Source organism: Narcine bancroftii, chromosome 13, assembly GCF_036971445.1.
Source record: "Narcine bancroftii isolate sNarBan1 chromosome 13, sNarBan1.hap1, whole genome shotgun sequence".
NCBI classification, from domain to species: domain Eukaryota; kingdom Metazoa; phylum Chordata; class Chondrichthyes; order Torpediniformes; family Narcinidae; genus Narcine; species Narcine bancroftii.
This window is the reverse complement of record NC_091481.1, coordinates 76,302,659-76,326,599: the sequence shown is the minus strand read 5'-3', so window position 1 is coordinate 76,326,599 and position 23,941 is coordinate 76,302,659. Positions and strand designations below refer to the sequence as shown.

At 43.9% G+C, this 23,941-nt stretch overlaps 1 protein-coding gene across 5 annotated transcripts in view; it reads right to left on the bottom strand.

Moving 5' to 3' along the window:
* LOC138748521 (BTB/POZ domain-containing protein 7-like) overlaps nt 1-23,941 on the bottom strand; it is a 77,263-nt gene that overhangs the window by 30,571 nt on the left and 22,751 nt on the right. For 4 of the 5 annotated variants that reach the window (XM_069908870.1, XM_069908872.1, XM_069908869.1 and 1 more), the window contains 3 exons: nt 21,457-21,665; nt 16,300-16,375; nt 11,558-11,718 (listed from right to left, as the gene is read on the bottom strand). In XM_069908870.1, the coding sequence (XP_069764971.1) occupies nt 11,558-11,718; nt 16,300-16,375; nt 21,457-21,665 (446 nt within the window). Of the gene's footprint in view, nt 1-1,848; nt 4,358-11,557; nt 11,719-16,299; nt 16,376-21,456; nt 21,666-23,941 lie in introns of those variants that run through there. The other variant, XM_069908873.1, reaches the window with a different exon arrangement.

The window sequence follows — 23,941 nt, the reverse complement described above, 5'->3', positions numbered from 1 at the left end:
GTGGGTTGGGTGTTGGGTTTTTCCTCCTTTGTCTTTGGTCAGTGAGGTGGGCTCTGCGGTCTTCTTCAAAGGAGGTTGCTGCCCGCCTAACTGTGAGGCGCCAAGATGCACGGTTGGAGGCGATGGTCAATGGGGCAGGCACCAAGAAATTTCATTAGGCAGTCCTTTTACCTCTTCTTTGGTGCACCTCCGACACGATGGCCAGTGGAGAGCTCGCCATATAACACGATCAGCAAATTTAAGTTCTTGGAAGTCACCATCTCAGAGGATAATTTCTGGACCCAACACATAAATGGCGTGGTCTGCACCTCTACTTCCTCAAGAGTTTGCAGAGAAACCCTGGCAAATTTCTTCAGATGTATGGTGGAAAGTGTGCTGACCGGCTACCTCACAGTCTGATACGGGGACACCAATACCCCAGGACATCATAGGCAAAACCCTCCCCACCATCAAGGACACTGCCATTGGAGAGCAGCAGCAATCAAGGATTAACACATCCAGTACATGCTCTGTTCTCACTACTACCATCAGGAAAGAGGTATCGGTGTCACCAGACTCGCACCACCAGGTTCTACCCCTCCACCGTCAGATTCCTCAACAACAAACTCAATCAGGGATTCTTATCCAGATGGCGGCGCTGCCAGAGATGCTGTAAACACCAGCGCTGGTGCAGACACACGGGGAGCAGAGATGTAGTGCTCTCGCGGGCTCCAGCTGCCCAGTCAACCGCCGTCGGCTCCAAACAGGCTTTGAGCAGCCCGTTGAAGGAGCCAACGGGGGTTTTTAGTTGAAATCCTGTGACCACAGGTCTCCCTCCAAGATGGCAGCACCTATTAATCTGCAGCAGCCAAAAGGGGCTCCAGAGTCCGGGAAACGAAGGACTAGAACAGGGCACCAGAGGAATGGGAAGATCACGCACTGTCAGAGGGAGAAGATGACCTGTGGGGACGATGACCTGTGGGGACGGTGACCACAGCTGTGGACCAGCGAAAGGGCTCTGCGGGTGAAGGACCAGTGCACGCGGCGGGCTGCGGGAGACTCTAGGCAAGGAACCCGCGGAAGCCGTGGGCTGCTGGAGACTGCTGTTGGGAGATTCACGCTGGAAGACTGGTTCGAACTGGCTGGAGGGAAACTGGGAAGCGAGGAGGTGCTGAGGGGTTCCTGACCACGTCGGAGGTTCAGATTTGGAGCTCGAGTTGCCGATGGTTTGGACTGGACTCTGTGTGGCTGTGGGGGCTGCGGAAGCGGTGGAGGCAAATGTGCAGACGCTTGGTGACTCTCTTTTGCTTTTCTCTCTCTCTTGACTGCAAGTCTGACTGTAAGAACTGCCTTGCAGCAGGCAAAAGGGAATCTCATGTAATAGGACAGCTTTATAACTATGATAATAAATTGAATCTTGAATTTAAGGAATTTTTTTTGCACTTTATTGATTTATTTTTCCTCTCTAATGCACAGTTGTTTATTTATATTTATTCGTTGACATGTGTACACTGAGTGCAAATTTTTTTTACACTAGCAATAAATGGTAATTCTGCCTGGCCCACAGGAAATAGAATCTCAAGGTTGTGTTTGATGTCATGTCTGTACTATGACAATAAATCTGAAATCTAAATCTATACATCACTAACTATCGCCCTTCCAGACACTGTCCTGAGGCAGGGTTTCTATCTGAAACAGACCCCTTCCTTTACCTCCTCCTCAGAAGCCGCCTGACCTGCTGAGTTCCTCCAACAGTTTGTTTTTCTCCAACCCCCCCCCCACCTCTGGATTCCAACATCTGCTGTCTGTTGGGTTTGTTAATAATCCTGGCATCCAAATATTCAAAAAGCAATTTCAAATTAAACACAATTCTTGAAAATAATTTAATCCAATTACTGAAAACAACATTAATTCCGGTAATCCAATGACACAAATAGAATATTATGGCCAGTTCTGGTCACCTCATTACAGGAAGGATGTGGAAGCCATGGAGAGGGGGCAGAGGAGATTGACCAGGATGTTACCTGGATTGGAAAATAGGTCTTATAAAAAGGTTAACGGAGTTGGGACTTTTCCCTTTGGACCAAAGGAGATTGAGAGGTGACTTAATAGACACCTATGAGAGGCATAGATAAGGTAGACAGCCAGCACCTTTTCCCCAGGGTGGGAACAGCAAACACCAAAGGACAACTGTACAAAGTGAAAGGAGAAAAGTTTAGGGAAGATATCAAGAGGAAGATTCCACCCCCACCACCTAAGTTGGGGTGCCTGGAATGCATTACCGGTGTGGTGGAGGTTGGAACAATGGGGTCATTTAAGAGATTATTCACAGGCACAAGGATGAAAGAAAAATAGAATGTTATGAGGAGGGGGGGTTTAGTTTTTTTTTAAAGTCGGAATATATATGCCAGTACAACATAGTGGACCAAAGGGCCTGTACTGTGGTGTTATCTTCTATGTTCTTACTAGTAACTGCTCCTCTCCATTCAAACATCAGCCAGATCTAACTGCACTGTTGTAACAAAGACAATGGAGCAACCAATTTCCACACAGCAAGCTTGCTTGAAGCAAATGTAACAGAAGCCAAACCATCTTTTTTTCAGCTTATGGTGTTTGAGACAGAAACATTAATATTAGTTACGGCACTGGGTTAGCATAGCTTTGAAAAGACAGCACATTTCCTAGTGGAAATAGGAAACTCAATACTGAAGAAAAGAGGTTCCATGAGCAGTATCAGTGTTACAGTTGTTCATGACGTCTATGCAATCTTGCATAGGAATCTAAATCTAGCCATTTAAAATTGCTGGATAATTCAAGGAGAATTCAGGTCAAAGTATTTTTATTTGCTTCTAAATGTTAAAATGATATGCAAGTACCAAGCTCAGAGCTTCTCAGTCATCTATACTGCAGGCATTTTGAATGACAAGGTCAATTAAGAGAAAAGCGATATTCTTCCCCAGATATTTCATGTTCTTGAAGCAATTCAAGGTTTTATTTTATCTCCCTCCCCCCCCAAATTTCTGTTCACTTCCTGCATAATTTTGTCCCACGATACAAATCTGAAGTATGATTGATGGAAAATGCACATAACAAGCCACTTTCTTGTGAAACTACTCATGCAAGAGGAGAGGAAGCTGTCTTTTATAAAAGGTCAAACACAGAACTAATGTACACATTATATAAAGTAAAATAATGGGATCATACAGAGGTCAATTAAGAGACCAGTGCTGGTTAAGTAAACATTGGGAGACTGGAGACATTCTGTCTCTGGTATTTTGTGTTCTGGAGAACTACTTTTTTTTCCCCCCTTTGACTTATTTTCTTTGAATGACGGCTGTAAGATATGGCGGATGTGGGAATGCATGCTCCGGAGGCCACTTTTGCAACACCACCATCCACTGATTATCACTCACAGAATGCCTTTGAAGAAGCTAGTGTACCAAATTAAAGCACACGGGATTTGGGCAATTTACTGGGATAAAATGAAAGTGGGCTAAATTGAAAACGGACAGGAAACTGAGAACAGGAATAAATGGAACCCTCCCGGGGTTGCAGCTGGTGTCCACAGGGATCAGTACTTGTGTTCCAACTACTCTCAATACCTATACATTTCAATGTTTGGATGAGAGAACTCATGGTAATGCTTCTAAGTTAGCCAAATAGCACAAAACTAGGTGGGCTTGTGAATTGAGGGGAGGATACGGAGAGACTTCAAGTTGAATGAGTCCACAAATACATGGTGGTGTCAATAAATGTGAAGGTATCAACTTTGGTTGTAAAAAGACAATGCTGGAGAAACCCAGCATGTCAAACAGTGTGAAATGGTACAAACCTTGCTTGCATTTGTTTGCTTCTATAATACAATCGTGACAAAACTACTTGCAATGATGCAGCAAAAGATTCTAGAGAGCTTCATGTGGAAAAATACTCAAATTGTAAAGCCTTTGGAAATTCATAGCTATTATTAAAAATAAAAGGGAGCACTCTTATAATCTTGTACAGCTCCAGTCTGATTAGACACATTGTTCATGAAATTGGAGTGCACTGACATTACATTGAGATGTACACACAGGCCTTAATTTCACTCCTGGGAGAGCAACCCTCTCAGAGCTAAAATCAGTCTTGTACAAATCATTTGCTGCAAATCTAAAACAAACGTTACCACATTAAAGTAACAGTGATGTCTTTAAGCACAGGATTATACCAATCCCAAAGGAACAATGCTCCAGTTTCATAATATATTAAGGTATGCAGACTGAGGCACTTTTCCTCTCTGCAGTCCCTGGAATGCTTCAGAGTTTCCCCAGGCCCGGAATGTTGGATTGTCTGGGCACCAGAAGAGTGGCAGGGCTGAATGGAGCGAGGGTTGGCAATGTTCCTGCCATGGAAGGAAAAGGAAAAATATATTCAAGGGATCTAGTTTGATCCAGTTTCCAGAGGCAGGCTGTAGTATACATCTTAAGATATTATTTATATGCATTCAAAAGTGCATTAATGTTGAAATTTTAAACAATGCATCTTGTACAATTCTCTAACCAAGCAGGACATCAACAGACTCAGAAAATAGGGATGTACATGTCTTCTGGTGGGATTAAGACACCAATTTTATCTAGTTGGCTGTTTGATTGCAAACTCAAAAACCATTTAAGGGTTTCTGATTACAAAATCTGTTTTACAAATCTCACTAGACTCCCAAATAATAATGTTGAAAAAAATATAACTAAAAAATTTATTTGGTGAGCTCGCTGGCCAAATTAAATAACAGGGATTTAAGTGTTTCGAATACAAAATCGATACTTTGATCATGGTTTACTGGCACAGCTGTTAAAATAGAGCAAAACTTTTGGGAACATCAACGCACATCTTCAATAATTTACCAGTATACGTACTTCCCATCGCAATGTTAAATCTCAAGTCTAAATGAATCGTGCAATTATTGTACAACAATCAGTTGTATTATAAATGCAAGGGAAGGAAACCCACAAATGAATGTTTAAAGTGGGACTGAATGAGCCTTGGTCACTTCATTCTGCTGACTTGCAATTTTGTTCCCTTACCCCTGTGGGCACGGTCAGAATTATTTTGATTTCCTGTTGACTACAGTAATTATCATGTTCGTCAAAAGATTAGAGGAGAGGTTCACCCTCCCTTGCAACCCATTCCCTGGGCCTGGAATCAGAAATACACGACCCTGTCAATCTGGCTACGACGTCTCAACAAATGGTCAAGTTGCGGATTGTGACAGTGGCATTCTCAAGCAGAGTGGAGCCAATTGAGCAATTTCCACATACCGTGTGTAGTAGACCAACCCTTTTATGGCTCTGTGGCGGCTCACCCACACAACAGGCGAACAAGCCCATGGGAGGTCTGACTGAGAGAGCTCTGGGTGCAGGGCAAGCCCGCAGCCTGGCAGCTGACGTCATAAAGGTCCCGGGAGTCGCAAGTGTCACCAGGTTCCAAAGGATTTAAGAGCGCGCGCAAGAGATCTATTAAAGTCAGCTGGTTCAACTCACTTTCCACTCTGTGTGGTTCTTTCGCTCGCTGTGTGTCTAGTGCGACTACATTGGTGACCCCAACGGTCCAAACTGCACTTGGACCCAACGATGACTGACCCAAGCCCACAGAATGCAGTTTCACTGAAACTGCCAACTTTCTGGACCTTGCAGCCGCAAGTCTGGTTTGAACAGGCCAAAGCCCAATTCCACGGCAGGCAAATTATCTCAGATGGTTCACTCGACTATGAAACAGCAGGCCACATCATCGACTTCCTACACCAGCCACTAGTTGTTGACAGATGTGAAACAAACAAGGTGTTCCTGATCCATTCTTTTCGCCTCTCTTGCAGTGTGGTTGCTCCACATGGATGGCCTAGGAGACCACATGCCATCAGTCTTTAATGAACGAGATGCTGGCACGAACAGATGGCTTTAATTCAGGTTTACTGTTCGAACAAGTCTTGCTTGAGCAGATGCCACAAGATATTTGCCTCCTCATCACTGACAACAAAGTAGCAACCCGTGCAGGTATCGTGTGGCACACCAAGCAGCAAGGCGGGGCCTCCATCGACCAAGTTGATGCATCACGCCCTAAAGCCCAGGCATTCCCCATGCCACCAACGAAGCCAGTGATGCCTGCAACAGGGAGAAACCCCAGTTCGGACCATTGGTGTTTTTAAACCACAAAAATGGGGTTCAGGAGCCTATTGTTACTGCCCACCCTGTTCTTTTCCAAGAAACACCGGGGCCAGCTGTCGCTAATAGCTACAGATGCATCATGATAGCCTCCTTTACTTATGGGACTGACATTCCGGGCGAAGTTCCTCAGACATAGGCGAAGGTTAGCATCTTGCCCCCACCCCCCCCACCCTTGAGCCATGACACCAGTGCCGGGGAGTCAGGACTGGTGCTCACTATTACCAACACAAACCATCCCACTACAGTTCACCTGGTCGTTTACACAGGCAGCCGTGTTGCACCCTTTATTGGGTGCAGATTTCCTCCAGACACACTGCCTCCTAGTGAACCTCAAGGGACGGCGCCAAGACCTTCCAGCTCAGCGAAGCCAAGTTACTAGCTCACACCTGGACTCTGTGACTTTGTCAGATAACTAATATGCCAGAATACTAGCGGAGTTCCCAACCATTATTATGTCACAGCTCTCCACAGATGCCCCTGAGCATGTGCGCAGCACCACATCCCTACTCAAGGACCACCACGACACGCCCAAGCATGCAGGCTCCCACCTGACAAACTCCCCTTCACCAAGGAGTTCAGGAAAATGGAGAGGAGATGGGGATTGTCTGGCGCTCAGACCGTACGTGGGCCTCTTCACTACAAATGGTGCCCAAGTTGCCTGGAGGATGGAGGCTGCGCGGCGAATGCAGAATGCTCAACGATGCCACCACAGCTGATCACTACCTCGTGCTCCACATTCAGGACTTCACGGCCAATTTGCTCGGGTCACACATATTCTCCAAATTCGACCTGGTCTGCAGTATCAGTACCCCAGTGATGTCCCCAAGATGACCTTCATCTCTCCCTTTGGCCTATTCAGCCTTTTGGGCTCAAGAACGCGGCATAGACGTTCCAGCAGCTCATGGACTCAGTGGGACGTGGCTTGGATTTCGTGTTCATCTACTTGGGTGATATCCTGATCGGCAGCCGCTTGTACCAACCAAGAGCATTTGGCACATCTGTGTCAACTCTGCACCGCCTGAGTGGATACAGCCTGGCCATCAACCCCACAAAGTTCCAGTTTGGGCCGTCAGGCCCAACTGATTTCTTTGGGCACCGCACTAACCAGCATGGAGTGGTTCCTTTGATAGCAAAGGTCGAGGCCATACGCCAGTTTGCCAGGCCCAGTACAGTCAAGATCCTACAGGAGTTCGTGGGCATGATCAACTTTCATCAAGGAAATCACCTGGGTGGTCAGCAGCAGATTTTGACCGGCCAAGGACCACCCTTGCAAGGACCACCCTCCCGATACACCGGCGGCTGGATACGCCCACAGCCCTTAGGGTTGTTGCGTCCAACTCAGCAGTCGGCGGTGTGTTGGAACAACTAATTGAGGGTCTGTAGAAACCACTCACTTTCTTCAGCTGGCACCTGCGACCCCCGAAGCTGAAATGCAGCCCCTTCATCAGCCTTCTACCTTGCCATCCGTACTTTTGATATTTCTTGGAGGGGTGGGAGTTCATGGTCTTCACAGATCACAAACCCCTCACCTTCACATTCGCCAAAGTGTCGGATCCATGATTAACATAGCAGCAACACCACCTGTCATACGACTTGGAGAATACCACATCTCTGGGAAAACCAACGTCATGACCGTATCTCTATCCACTCGGTGCATTCCCTGTCCCAGGGTTGGACTATGCGGCGCTCCCCGAGGCACAACAGATGGATGAAGAAATGCCAGCCTACCGCACCGCAGTTTCAGGCCTGCGCCTTGAGGACATCCCCATTGGTCCAACAAGCAGCCAGCTCCTCTGTGGCGTGTCCACCAGCCAACCCTGGCCCATCGTTCCAACCGCTTGGAGGTGTCACGTTTTCAGCACACTACATGATTTGGCCCACCCGTCCATTCGGCAACCATCCAAATGGTAGCAGATAGATTTGCTTTGCACAGACTGCGCAAGCCAGTCAAGCACTGGGCCAGGGTATGCAAAGTCACGTGAAAGCCCCCCTTCAACCCTTCCAGTCGATGCACAGTAGGTTTGAGCACGTCCATATGGACATCAGTCTCCGGGGGGGGGGGGCGGGGGGGGAAGGTATTTGCTCAACATGGTTGAAAGGTTCACCAGGTGGCTAGAAGCTGCACCGTTTGCCGATATGTCCATGGAGTCCTGCACCAGAGCCCTCATTGCAAGTTGGGTTGCACGTTTTGGAGAGAGAAGAGAAAAAAAAACAGTTCACATCCAACCTACGGTCGGCACTGGCACAGCTACTTGGGACCCAGCTACACCACACCATGGCCTACCATCCACAGTCCAATGGCCTGGTAGAGCGTTTCCACCGACACCTGAAGTCAGCCCTGATAGAGAACCTATGAGGCCCAGATTGGGAGGACAAGCTCCCATTGGCGCTGCTTGGCATCTGCACGGCTCCGAAAGACTTAACCTCATTTTTGGCCGTTAGTGTACTGTGCCCTACTGAAGGTTCCAGAAGTTTGTGCCAGCAGCCCGTGGCATAGAGGAGACACCTGCGGCAGTGCTCACAAGACTCCAAGAGAAGGTAGGAACGCTAGCTCCTGGTCCCACACTCGTGCCATAGCCTTTCACATTCCTCTGTCCCCAAGGGCTTCCGGGACTGTAATTACATCTTTGTCCACTGGGGCATGCACCGGACTCCACTCCAGCAGCCAAACTAGGGCCCGTGCAAGGTGGTGCAACAGAATGGGACTACGTGGATCCTCGACGTGAGTGGCCATGAGAACTTCACCACTGACTGCCTCAAGCTGGTGTACCTAGACCTGGAACACCCTGTGCTGACGAGGTCATCCACTCAAACAGACTAAAGAGGTGTTGGATTCCAACCTCCTAACGCCAATTCTTTGGTGGGGGGGGGGGGGGGGGGGCGTCATGTGGCAGCTCTCGCCCACGCAACTGGCTCACAGAATCGCGGGCTAATCTGCGGCAGATCTGACTGTGAGAGTTCCCGGTGCGGGGTAAGCCCACAGCCTTGGGGCTGACCTCAAAGGTCCTGGGAGTTGCAAGCGTCATTGGGTTCTGAGGGATTTAAGGGTGTGTGAGAGTTCTATTAAAGTCAGCTGGTTCAACTCATTTCGACTCAGCGTGCTTCTTTTGTTTGCTGCGTGCCTAGTGCGACTTCAGCCCAAAAATCACAACTTGACCAAGCTCCTGACACCCAGATCCTCACCCCGCCCACCAGAGCTCCTGACTCCCTGGCCACAGACTCTCTCCTAGACCCCAGCCGCCCACCCATCTGAGCTCCCGACGCCTTGAACGTCGCAGTTACTTACTGCGGTCAAAAGTTTGACCCGTGTAAAAGCCAAGGCCCCAAATTTGACCCGAAAAATTGGTCCAGAAACTTGCCTGTTACACGAGTGTATATGGCATCTTCCTCCACCACCATCAAACAAGCCCATCAGTTACAACACTACAATCAAGCTTGATTTGAAAGCAACCATCTTCCACTTAGTACATTTTTCTGTAGAAGGTTACCCAGCTTTTATTCAAAGATTATTGTAGCTTGTCCAAATCAAGCACTTTGTTAGAGTATTATGTAAACCTCACCTCCAACTCAGTGGATGATTGTGTTGTCAACATACAGCTAAGATTATGGTTGGCAACTCTTCAGGCTACAAAATAGCTCTACTTTACTTCCAGTCAATACTCATCTTGTACATTTCCACCTGCAGTCACTAGATATCAATTAGGAACAGAAACAGGGTGAAGCTTCCTAAACCATGTTTGCTCAAGCCAAATACAAGTTAGGTCTCCAGTCTCCCACAAACCACTATCATTAAAGCAGTCGAGATCACCAAAACAGGGCAGAGCCCCGTGTTTCTGAATTATCTTGGACAAAGTTTTCCACTATTCAAACACTTGGCATTTATCCAAATGTGGGGCTGAAGTTCAGACATCAGCTCAACAATGACTCAACAGGATAACCCAATGATAAAACTATGTGCATTGCACACATAAACAGGCCCTTTTGGCCCCTCTACTCTGCCGATGAATTGGAATGAATTGATTGGGGGTGGGGGGGGTGGGGCGGAATCTTATTGAAACATTTCAAATATTCAAAGATGTGGACAGATTGGATGTAGAAAGGTTGTTTCCTACGGTGGAAGAGTCTAGGACAAGAAGACAACTTCAGGATTTAAGGGCGTCAGCTTAGAACAGAGACGCAGAGGAATTTCTTAAGCCAAAGGGTGGTAGATCTGTGGAATTTGTTGCCACAGGCCAGGTCATTGGATGTATTTTAAGACAGATTGATAGGTTCTTAAATAGCCAGGGTATTAAAGGTTATTGGGAGAAGATAGGTAGCAGTGGGGTTGAGTGGGGAAATGGATCAGCTCATGATTAAATGGAGGGTAGTCATGATGGGCTGAATAGCCTATTTCTGTTCCGTTGTCTTATGGTTTAATAATATTGAAAGTTATTTCACCTCCCAAAAAAAAAACCTCCTTCCTTTCCTCCAGTAACAGTACAGCTTAGGTTTACTGTCTTCTGTTCCCATTTATTAAATATTTTGCTGTTAACTTGAAAAATGCACACACTTGCAATTACGCACTAATTAAATGAGAGCTGTTTGGATTAAGAGTATTAATGGCATGGATTTAAAATTAGCCAAGATGCAGAAAATAATGGTGAGTGGCTGTCTGTCCCCAAACTGGAAGAAGGTGTTGGTGGTGTCCTCGACATTAGAACCAGTTCTAAACTAAACCAGTGTTTAATGACAATCAGCTGGGATTTGAGAGCACACAAAAGTCTCAGAGATTAAATTCAAGAACAACTATGAATAGTAAGGGACTTCAGATGGATAGACAGACTCTGATTGAAGTAATACATTTTGATTAAAAGAATGAAAACCATCAGTATAAACAGTCTAATTTTTAAATCGGCAGAAACCAAAAAACCTGAAGGTGGAAGAACTGATTGAAAAGCATGCAGGATATATATTTAGCTTTATTAACTGAGGCAAAAGCAATCAAGCTATGCCAAACCTTCAGATGGGATATGGCACAAAAGCAAAATACTCTAGACGCTGGAAATCTCCTCTGATGGAAGTCTATTGACCCAAGATACTAACCATTTCTCTTCCAATGCCAATGTCTGACTTGCTAAATACTTCCAGCATTGGTGGAGAGGAGCTAGCTGTTGTTCTTAAAGCAGAGAAAATGGGAAATTGGAGGAGGGGGGGGGGGGGGGTGGAGTTCAAAGTCCCGAAGCATTTTAAATTAGTAAATGAAGAAAACTTTCCAGCAAGGTACAATTCAAATTGATGTGCATGTTGAGGGGAAAGCAAAGATAGGAGGAGGCTAATATTAACACAGGCACAGACTGAGCTGAGCCAAATAGTTTATAATTAAAATAGTTAAAGTGGTGACTTACAGCATCAGAGAGAGCCTCGCTCTTCGCTGGAAGGATATGAGCAATGCGAACATGTGGCACCAAGTCGCAAACAATTTCGCGGAGCTGTGCCGAGTCCAAATCACGTCTCTTCACCCCACGTTTGTTGACACTGTGAGCAGTCCCATTCAACAAATTGGGCTCTGGGGCACATAATAAAAGGAAAAAGCTTTAGCTGAGGAACAATTTTGCTAAGCAGGGTCACATATTCCACAATTTTCGTTTCCACTTTGGCTTCAACTTGGCATCCTTCAACAACCTAGCCTTACTGACAGAGAAGCTGATCACTTCATTCCAGTTGCACAAAGAATGGCACACATTTAAATTAAAAATAACATTTTATTCACAGCACGGTAGAAGCCGCCGATTCCAGCCATTTAACCCTGTGTCGCCCATTGACACCCAAATTAACCTGCAACCCTGTATGTTTTGGAGGGTGGGCGGAAACTGGAGCACCCAGAGGTCACAGGGAGAACGTACGAACTCCTTACAGACTGTGCCAGATTCGAACTTGGGCTGCTGGCGCTGTAATCGTGCTTCCCCGTACAAGTTTCGTGGAGTGAGTGTGATAGAGGAGATGCAGAACACAGAATTAGAAACCAGGCTAGAAAGGAGTCAGTCTGTGGATTAACAGTTTAACAACACACTGCAGTTGTACTAGGAACTTACAATGAACATGAGACTTTAAATTCTGTTGACAATTCTTTAATGCAAAAAAAACAAATGTAATTTTAAGCAGTTCAGTGTAGAATGAGATGGTTTATTGTCACTGGAGGAATATCAATACCAGGGAGTCCTTGCCCTCGGCAGATTAACACATTTTATTTCTACATGCAATATCAAGAGGCCTTACTTGATTTCCTACTGCAATCCCTATTACAAATCAGTTATTAGTCTGGTTATAGTTGCTATAGACCATCAAATACAAGTGGCTTCTATCAGCAAAAATGTGTGAAGGGGAAAGGGAAGTCCAGCATAGGCAGTTTCTGCTCAAAGTCTCCCATTGAATGGGAATAGCTCTGCACGATTTTAATAGGTCAGTCCTTTTGAGACTGAGGGGGAGGAAACGACAAGGTGCCACAGTGGTGGTAAGTGTATTGAGAGAACAATGTAACAAAGTACATGACTGATTTTGAGGGTAAAAGGTCTTGAACGGTTTTGTTTGTAAATAATTTATTGTGAATAAAATATATTTTTAGTTTTTAAAAAAAGTCCTTTTTCATTCAGTTATGTGGATATGGAATACAGCCAAACCCTGGTTTACGAACGTCCAACTTACAGACAACTCTTACTTACTGTCACGCAGTCCCCGGATTATGAACGTCTGAATCACAGACAACTCAAACTTACCAGCAGACTATGCGCGGCTTCGGTGGTTCATCGGCTCAAGAAAGGAGGCAGCTGTCTGCCATTTTAAGTTGGATCATGGTTATTTACATGTAACCATGCTTCCAGAACGCAAACCCAATGCAAGAAAAGCTCTGTTCAAATCTCCCTTGACACCTTCAAGAAATTTGACTAACTGAAGATCCGTATGTACCTGTTCCGACTTGCGTTAAAGACAGACTTGGGAACGGTAATGATGCATTCCCACAAAGCACTAACCTTTTACTCCCCTGACACAAGATCCATCAATCATTACAAATGAAGGGAGCCATTCCCTCAAAATGCACATCTTTTTGTTTTTGAAAATGATTGTCATTTCACAACTCTCCCAATGGGCTTAGTCGAAAGCAGAATTTGCGGAGACCTGACTCGACTTTTGGAAGAAGGGCCCTGCATTCTCTTGCCCTGCTCACATGGCTCAGAACAGAAAGAGCTGCAGATACCGGAAATAGAAAAAAGAAAGTGCTACAAATACTCAGCAGTTCAGGCAGTATTTTACTGGTCCCGCTGAGCATTTCCAACACTTTTTTTTAATTTAATGCAACATTCCCTCATGTGTTAAATGAATATCAATCTTTCAGGGTGCCAGCCATTTACTCAGTGGGAGTATTCTCATCTCAGATGGCTGCCAGGAGCAACTCAATGAAACCTAAGTGCAATATTAAATCTTTATTAAGTAGATTATCTGGCCACTGCACAGCCGGTATACACCACAGTCAAGATTAGTTACCATTTCTTACATTGCCAATTTTTTTTTTTTTTTTTTTTATAAATGTTATTCATTGGGCTGTAAAGTGCTTTCAACAAAAAGACGTGAAAGGTGGCATAGAAATGCAAATCCCCCCCCCACCCAAAATTTAAGGCTAGAAAATATGGAACCCCTCATTATTTAAAAAAAAAATCAGATTTGGATTTTCCAGTGGGGAGAAGGGTGTCAAACAGAAAGAGCCTCCGTATGCAAGGAATTTACTGTAAACTTATTCTGGCTGTTATAAAATGTGGCTTCTTCAGATTCAGTCAAGTGTTTTGCACTAATTAAACCTTAGAAAAGAAAAATGAACAGCTTAAAACTGAGCAGCCATTAGAATCAAAATGAGATGAAGAATTACTGCAGCTAATTAGGTTTTGAATCGCTGCTCTGTAAAAGGTGCAATAAAAAAAAATCATGAAAATAAATTAACAAGTACAAGCAAGCTCAATGTGCACTCCAAACTATTAATTCAGACACTGATACTTCGCAAACAAACAAAATTATGATCAGCGCAGGACAAGCTCTAACATGCATTGAATCTGGCTGCAAACTAGTTTTCAGATACAATCATTGAGTTGACTATTTTTAAAAGAAGCCACCCACACCCACATAGTCTGTTCTGAGCCGTGTGAGCAGGGCAAGAGAATGCAGGGCCCTTCTTCCAAAAGTCGAGTCAGGTCTCCGCAAATTCTGCTTTCGACTAAGCCCATTGGGAGAGTTGTGAAATGACAATCATTTTCAAAAACAAAAAGATGTGCATTTTGAGGGAATGGCTCCCTTCATTTGTAATGATTGATGGATCTTGTGTCAGGGGAGTAAAAGGTTAGTGCTTTGTGGGAATGCATCATTACCGTTCCCAAGTCTGTCTTTAACGCAAGTCGGAACAGGTACATACGGATCTTCAGTTAGTCAAATTTCTTGAAGAATATGTCAAGGGAGGTTTGAACAGAGCTTTTCTTGCATTGGGTTTGCGCTCTGGAGGCATGGTTACGTGTAAATAACCATGATCCAACTTAAAATGGCGGACAGTTGCCTCCTTTCTCGAGCTGATGAACCGCTGAAGCCGCGCATAGTCTGCTCGTAAAGCAAGCTTTAAGGGAGAGCTGGAGAAATAAAAATTTTGCATCAGCCCACAATTTTATTTTCAAGGTTGTCAATTTACAATTGTGGGATATTGTCAGTGATGTTAAAATGTTGTAGGGCATTCGCAATGATGAGGTGTCAAGAGGAGACAATGTTGTGCACATTATCCTGTAGCTCTTCACTGTTAAGTGGTTAGACTATGTGCAAACCAGATAATGATCAGATTATTCGCCCTTTGGGCCATTACCAAAGAGCCGGATTATTGTGGGACTTTTAATGCAAGGAGCACAAGGTGCTTCACAAGGACACAGAGATAAAACAGCAATACAAATACAGATTAGGTCAAGCAAGTGAAAGCGTGGGAGAGAAAAGTTAAGTTTTAAGTCTCAAAGTAGTAGAGGTGGCAAGGGTGGGGGGAGCATGTGAGATTGGAGAAAGGGTCTAGAAAGGCAGGTGCAAACAGTCACCAATCGTGAAAACATTACAGCGATGGAGGGGGTACAGAGAAGATTTACTAGAATGATACCAGGGATGGAAGGACTTACATATGAAGAAAGGTTGGATAGGCTAGGCTTGTATTCTCTGGAATTTAGAAGATTGAGGGGGGGGGGGGATCTTATAGAAACAAAATTTTTAAGGGATTAGATAGACTAGATGCAGGATGGTTGTTTCCAATGCTGGGAAAAACTAGAACCAAGGGTCACAGTTTAGGGATAAGGGGGAAGTTTTTTTAGGACTGAGATGAGGAAAAATTTCTTCTCTCAGAGGGCGGTGGATCTGTGGAATTCTTTGCCACAGGAAGCAGCTGAGGCCGGTTCCTTGTCAATATTTAAGAGTAGGTTAGATTTGGCCCTTGTGGCTAAGGGGATCAAGGGGTATGGGGAGAAGGCAGGAACCGGGTACTGATCAGCCATGATCATATTGAATGATCATGGCTTGAAGGCCCAAATGGCCTCCTCCTGCACCTATGTTTCTATGACACTAATGCAGTAAAGAATACCCCATATCTATTCTAAGTGTGAACATCAGCCAAGGGAAGACAAAACTTTCAGCTTCATTAGGATGTAAACATACTCTTGTTTAAAGAAAATCTCATCAGTAATCCCTGAAAGTGTGACGATAATCTCGCTCAATGTGCCTTGTTGGTCATTTTGGTGGGATCTGCCCTAGGTTTCCTATGACACCAGGAAGGAGCTGGCAGAAAATCTCAAGTAAACAAAATAAAGTGTTGGCCTCGGTAAAGGAGGGGAGCAAATTTGTACTGAGGCGGTGAAGAGAAATATATAATGGTGTCATTTAGGATTGGAGATCAGACCTTGCAAAGGTGGTATTTATTAACTTGGGCATCAAGCTAAATCTCTTGGGGTGACAACAAATGGACAACTGGTCTAAAGCAGAATTCCAAAGTGGACAGAACAAGCCGGCAGATAAACCCCATAACCCCTCCCCCCTGGTTACAATCAGCAAGTCCTCATCTCTCTCGATACACCTGCACACAACTCACCTTCATCCGCCAGACGTTTTGCCAGTTGATGCTCAGCCCATTTAATCACAGCCTTCAGGATATCGTGCTCACTTGCCTACAAGGAGGGAGAAGCAGCGCATTAACATCAGCCCTATAAAACTCGGGAGAGACCACACTTCTGGTTGCCACATTACAGAAAGAACGTGGAAGCTACGGAGGGGGCAGAGGAGATTGACCAGGATGTTGCCTGGAATGGGAAATGGGTCTTGTGAGGCAAGGTTAGCAGAGCTGGGACTTTTCTCTTTGGAGCGTAGAAGGATGAGAGGGGACTTAGGAAGTCTACAAGGAGTAGATAGGGTGGATAGTCAGCACCTTTTTCCCCAGAGGGACAGTAGCAAATACCAGAGGACATCTGTACAAGGTGAAGGGAGGAAAACTTTGGGAGATATCAGGGGTAATGTTTAAAAAAAAAAGTAGTGAGTGCCTGGAATGTATTGCCAGGAGTAGAGTTACCACTCTGAGGGAAGCAAGGTCCCAAAACAAAGCATGCAGACTTTTTAAATTTCCGGTCGTTTTCTCGCCAGGTCAAAAAGCATCCCCATGCTGCCAATTAGCACCACACCCTGAATGGACAAATTTTGCATGAGGAGGGCAAATGTCAACCGACACATAGGAATAACAAGCAAACCTAATTAAGCTTTATTCTTCACTTATTTGAGGAGATTGGGGGGGAGGGGGCTTATGCAAGAAGATGGGATTAAAATAGGCATTACGGTCAGTGTAGATCTCTGAAATTCAAGGATTCAACTGGGAGATTACAAAATGTAGGGTTGAAGGGTAGTACAGTCAGCAAAACCAATGATGATTGTGAACTTCAGGAGGAAGTCAGGGGAACCTGACCCAGTCTTCATTGAGGGCTCAGTAGTGGCGAGGGTCAAGAACATCAAATTCCTGAGTGTCAACATCTCCGAGGATCTGTCCTGGAGCCTCCATGTTGATGCAACCACGGTAGGCCCGCCAGCGGCGATACGTTGTGAGGTGCTTCAGGAGATTCACTATCTCACCAAAGACTTCTACAGACATACCATGGAGAGCATTCTGGCTGGTTACATCATTGCCTGGTATGGAGGCGCCAAAGGACAAGAAAAACTCCAGAGGGTTGTTAACTCGGCCTGCAACATCACAGGCACCAGACTTCACTCCATCGAGGATGTCTATAAGAGGCGGTGTTTTAAAAAAGTGCCTTCTATCCTCAAGGACCCCCACCACCCAGACCATGCCCTCTTCACTCTGCTATCATCAGAAAGGAGGTACAGGAGTCTAAAGACAAGCACTCAGTGGCACAAGGACAGTTCTTCCCCACTGCCATCAGATTCCTGAATAATCAATGAACCAGAGACACTGCCTTACTTTTTCGTGCTCTATATATAAATTATTGTTGTAAGAAGGTTCATAATATGAATGGTTGCACTGTGATGCTGCGGCAAAACCAAATCTTGTGACTTGTTCATGTCAATAAATTCTGATTATGGCACAGGAACCTGGGTTCAACCTGTGTGGAATTTGCAAGTTCTGCCCGTGTCTGTGAGTTTCTCAGGATGCTCCAGATTCTTCCCACATTCCAAAGACATGCCGGCTGGGAGGTTAATTGGCTGCTATAATATTTAGAGTCAGGGTCATAGAGCAGGAAACAGGCTGCCCAAATGCCTTTTAATGTTGAAATCTTATCCTCTTCTATAGTTTCCTCAGGCATCTCATTCCAGATACGAACCACACTCAGAGTGAACAAAGTTGCCTCTCAGATTTATCCTTAAAACTGCACTCTAGGTCCAGACTAGTTTATCCTGAGAAAAGATTTTCCATACCTCTCCAAGGTCACCCCTCAGCCTCCTGGGCTCTCGGGAACTATCCAACCTCTCCCTACCACGCAAGCCATCTAGTCTAAGCAACAACTGGGGGATCTCCTCCGCACCTCTTCCATTATTGATATTCCTGATGTAGCCGGGCGTCCAGAACTGTACACGGTAGCGTGAGGGCGGCCTTACCAATGCCTTGTGCAGCTGAATCACAAGGGCACCAATCTTTGCCCCACAAAACCCCCCCACCCAATAAAGGCAAACATGCCAAATATCATCTTCACCATTCTGTCCATCAGAGTTGCCATTTCCAGAGAAATGTACCCTTTGGTCTGTCTGTTCTACAAGAGAGTGGCAGAATTCAAAAGATGACAAGAATCCAAGGAGAATGAAGAAGAAAATTAATGTAAAATTAGTGTAAATTGACATGCCCGAAGGGCCTGTTATCATACTGGATTTTTTTCTAGGACTGTTCTAGGAGACATAGAAACAGAAATAGGGCCATTGAGCCCATTGTGTCCGTTCCAACATTCAATCATGAGTTGATTGATTTTCCCCACTGACTGACCTTCATTCCATAACCTTTAATGCCCTGGTCATTTTATTGGCTCAGCTTAATAGTCCCTCAGTTCCTTTCCAAACATTGAATTTCAAAGATACAACATGGGTTCAACAGGCTGAACAGCCTCCTGTGCTGCATCATTCAAAAGATCCTTTAATTTCTCAACAACCCAGCCTTTCTGAAAGAGATTTCAACTACCTTCTGCTCTTACTGGGTTTTAGAAGATTTTCTTTTACACGAGAAAAAAAAACCCCAGATGAATTGCACATCTACCCAGCGATCTCTGGACAGATGTCTGTTGGAAATAGTAGTAATTTTGTATTGGAGTCTGCAAATGTTAAAACACATCCAATAGGCTCCTGGCTCCCTTTGTGCTCTGTGAAAGGTGCTGCAGTTTGACAGCTAGAATTAAAACATACCCAACTAATGACATGGTTTCATCATTATAGCACTTCAGAGAGAAAAAACGTTTTAGTTTTCCCTCAGTACTTAAATTCTTTTCTCTGAAGGGGTTTATGAAAAAAACATGTCAACAAGATAGATTTTGAAGGAAAAGGGCAGACATTATACTCAAGAGTGTATGGCCCTCATACCAACTTAGATTTTTTTTTTAAAAAAAAAGAAAACCTCTTTAATCCTGTCGTTTCACCAAAATTATTCAGATGGAAGAAAGGCATCTTTCCTTCAGACCTCCTAATTTTCAATGTGGACAATGCTAAATCTTGAAGGACAAAAAGCTGCCTTTATTAGGATCACATTAACTGTTGGTATTCTGGCTTCTGACGAGAGGGCCTCCAAACCAAAGCAGACTCTCCAGATGAGTGCCAAAACACTACAGCATTCTGAAGAGATCTAGCCAGTTTACTCCTTATCCTGCCAATAGAATAGTTTTGTAGATCAGTGAGTTGGTTGGTGCTTGCTGTAAAGCAAGAGGAGAGCAGCTGATGCCAGCCCTCAGTGAAAGTGCACCAACTTTAAAACTTCAGTGAACAGAATGATGGTCTCAATTTATAAACACTTTTTATACAAACAATTCAGATTTTATACTCTGGGATCTAAATGTTTACCCTTTATTTTATGTAGCTCTAATTATTTGGAAATGGGGCCTCCAATATGAAACATTTACTGTTGATTCCCCACCCCCAACCCCCCACAGATGCTGCCTTGCCTGCTGAGTTTTTCCCAATTTTATCTGTAGCTTTGTTTTCCATTAAATTTTTTCGTTACATTCGTCGAGGGAGGAAGCAAATACCCCTACTCTTTAAATGGTGTAATTCACCAGATTAACATTTCTACCATCGTGAAGGACTTTCCCAGCATGGCAATGGGATGTCAGCTTACGTTACGTGCTCAGACCTGGACTGAAGCCATTGCTGAATGGCCTAGTTCCCAAAATACAACCACTGAAGCTAGTCAATACATTAGACTAACAACCCAGTTTTGAGGAAAGGGGGTTGCCATGTGATTGAGAAGCATCTTGCAAATAAAGGCTTGCATCTCATTCAATGCCAACAAAAAGTCAAATGTTGGAAAGGCCCCAAAAGGAAGATCTGAAACAAGAACAGAAAATGCTCAAAGTTAGGAGGTCAAGCAGCATCTGTGGAGAAAGAATTAACGCTTTGGGTCAGAGAAATAAGAAAGAGAGGAGGAGCTGAGGGAGGACTGAAACAAAGATGGCCTCACCTTTCTTGGGCCTGCAAGTGCCCACCACTGCAGCTCTTTCCCAAAACTGAAGAAAGGTCTGACCCAAAACAGTAATTCAGATTCCCTTTCCGCAGATGCTGCCTGACCTGTTGATTGTTACCAGCATTTTCTGTTTCCATAATTTCAGCTTCCAGGTCAGCATTTTTTTTTTTTAAATCTATTACTACAAAAGCACACCATTCAATCTTTCTCCCAGAGTGTCCTGAAGCAGGAGAAAAGTTTGAAAATCTAGTTTCAAATGGTCAATTCCTGTTTGGGTTCCATTTGAACTCCAGCATTGTTGCTGGGTGAAGTTGTTAAATAGGAGAGAGAAAGAAAGAGAGAGAGAGAGAGAGAGCAAGAGCCAATTCCATTTAAGATCAGTGGGATAGAACCTCCAATTCTAGGCAATACTCTTTCAGAAATTATGTTACGGTTGGGATGTACAAGGAAAGATTTAACAGGACAACGTCTTCAGCTACCTGGAGGGCATTGTTTTCTGAAAGCAGAGAATATTATACAAATTTCTGACAAAATTTTAAAATTATGAAGGGTTTCAGGAGTAAACTGGGAGAATTGCTTCCACTGCAGTGGTCAAGGTAGAGTTAGGTGTTCTGGAATTAGCGGTTAAAGTAATTCAACAAATGAACAAAAATGGAAGCTGAGGGAGAAAATAAGGATACAAAAAAAAGTTTCAATCTGGAATACTAGTCCGCCAGCCTTGCAGACTCTTAAAGGTTATTCTTGGAAGAAGATTGTGGTGAAAAGAGAAAGGAAAATGGGACTAAACTGGTCAAATTTTCAAAAGATCTGGCACAAATATGACCGACTTCTGGACTTGCACTGTATTTTCTTAAATTATTTCAACTTCTGTTAACCAGACTGGAGTAAAAACCATCTTTGTGTTATATACAAATTATTCCACTTCATGCAGGCCAGGTTTGGAAGGAGAAAAATCTAGAAAGATTTGAGGGGTGGGTGTGGGGGGGAAAGAATAGGCAAAACTGTTCAGGCTTATCAATGTCCACTAACAAGTTCTTCAAATACATTCGAGGTTGCAAGAGAAACTCATTTACTGCAGACCAAGGCCAATACCTGCAGGTAATCCGACTGGATGGCAGCCATCAGGTGCTCCTTACTGAGCTCAAACAAAATGTCTGAAGCAACGATGTTACTGAACTCCTCACAGAGGAAATGGAGCATCTGCCGATGGACCCACTTGGATCCATATGGTTGAGAACTCCACTTTAGGATAGTCATCATCGAGTCGAGTGTTACGCTCTCAACAATCAGGTCTTCGCAGCCTACACAGGAAATTATATCCAAATTAGAACAAGAGTAGTGAGAGAAAAAAAAAATCACCCTTATAGGCCAATCTTAAATTATCCTTTCCAATCCCAGCTCCTGATGATCTTGCCAATGGCTTTCCCCAATTATTTTGCTTCTTAATCCGTTCGCTGCTTGCAGCAGAGCAGCAGACATCCAAACCCATCTGACAGCAACTCGTACAACATTCCCCTTCCATGACAGACAGGGATTGGGTTCCATAGCAATCACTCCCCAATGAGGATCACCCACCCGCCCCCCTCCAATTGCCCGCACAACACGTACAGCCGACATGCATGCCAGAGAGGTGCCCTCATTGCACTTGTGGATGGGAAAACCCATTCTGTCCACTTTAATTCGGCCATCTTGGACAAGCCAAAACTTCCATTTTCACCTTTAACTCTGCTCCATACTTTGTTCACAAATGTACCTTAAAAATACCTCTTACGCAGATCCGTGCCCCACTGTACCACCCCCTCTCTCCATTTAGTATTCCGAACTAAAATGTTTTTCCTGCCATTTGCTCGGTCGCAGAAACATCTCCAAAGGTACTGTTTTTTTTTAATTTTTTTATTTTTCACACCATAAACCACACTGACCAAGATACATACATTTTCCTTTTCAAATATATAGTGTCATTTTCTCCCCCCTCTCCCTCCTCCCATCCCACCCTCCCTACCTCCCCCCCCCATCCATTTAAAGTACAAAATCTAAGATACATTAAACCAGTCAAACAATGTTGTCATTCAATAAAAATAAACAAGAAATTCCACTGAGTCAATTCTTTTCATTTCCTTCTCCTTTCGTTAATTTAGGTAGTGAATGTCCCCGGTAGGTTTTCTCTATTGTGTTTCATGTAAGGCTCCCATATTTGTTCGAATATTTCAATATTATTTCTTAAACTATATGTTATTTTTTCTAATGGAATACATTTATTCATTTCTATATACCATTGTTGTATTTTCAAATTATCTTCCAATTTCCAGGTTGACATAATATATTTTTTTGCTACGGCTAGAGCTATCTTAACAAATCTTTTTTGTGCACCATCCAAATCAATTCCAAATTCTTTGTTTTTTATGTTACTTAGGAGGAAGATCTCTGGATTTTTTGGTATATTGTTTTCTGTAATTTTATTTAATATCTGGTTTAGATCTTCCCAAAATTTTTCTACTTTCTCACATGTCCAGATTGCATGAATTGTTGTTCCCATTTCTCCAAAGGTACTGTTGTATCAAATTAGAATTCCCGTTCTTCTTATGTGTCTGGACTTCAGACGCCAAGGATAACCTTCATGGCTATTCCATTGCTTTCATTACTGAAAAAAAATTCCTTACTTTTCACTGGCCAAAAGCAGCAACACAGACCGAAGAAGAATATGGTATAATAGTTAATTTTACATTATCTTAAGAAAGCAGCCTCTATCCTCAAGGACCCCACCACCCACACCATACCCTTTAGTCTAAAACTAAAGGGCATAGGTTTAAGGCAAGAGGGGGAATATTTAATCAGGTATTAAGTGGCAAGTTTTTCCCCCCCAATAAATGGTGGTGGGTATGTAGAATGAGCTGTCAGAAGTAGTAGCAAGTGGAGGAACAATTACAATACAGACAGGTACATGGAAGCAAAGTTCTAAAAGGTTATGGGCCAATTGGAACTAGCTCAGAAGGGCTGAAGGGCCCATTTCCTGTACAATTCTACGACTCCAAGGCATTGTAAAAGGCCAAAGATTAAAATAAAATGTTTAAAGAAAGGCAAAGAGGTTGAACAAGGATTTCCAAATCACAAGGCCTTGACTTGAAAAGGTACAGCAGCCAACAGTTGGAGGAAGGTCATCAGCAATGCTAAAACGGTTAAATTGGAAATGTCAGAGAGTTCCTGGACAATGGAAAGAGAAGGGATAACTTAATTATTTGACTCCGTCAAATCTAATGAAAGATTAGATAAAGAATTTTGGCAGATAACCCAATTCATCAAGGCATAAACAACCAAGTGAACCTTTAACACATATGGACATTATTTTCTGTACATAACCAAAAAATAACCAGCTGTCAGGCTTTAAACTATTCAGGAGAATTTACAGGCAATTTAAACAGTAAAATACAAATAGATTTTTTTTTAAATGAAGCCCACTATTTCATTTGAAGATGACCAGACTTCACGGGTTGGGACTTCCATCCATCATACTGCAGCTCTTTCCACTGAGTGACACGTTAGGAGAGGCAACCACCACGTTATCATAAAGCACAGAGTA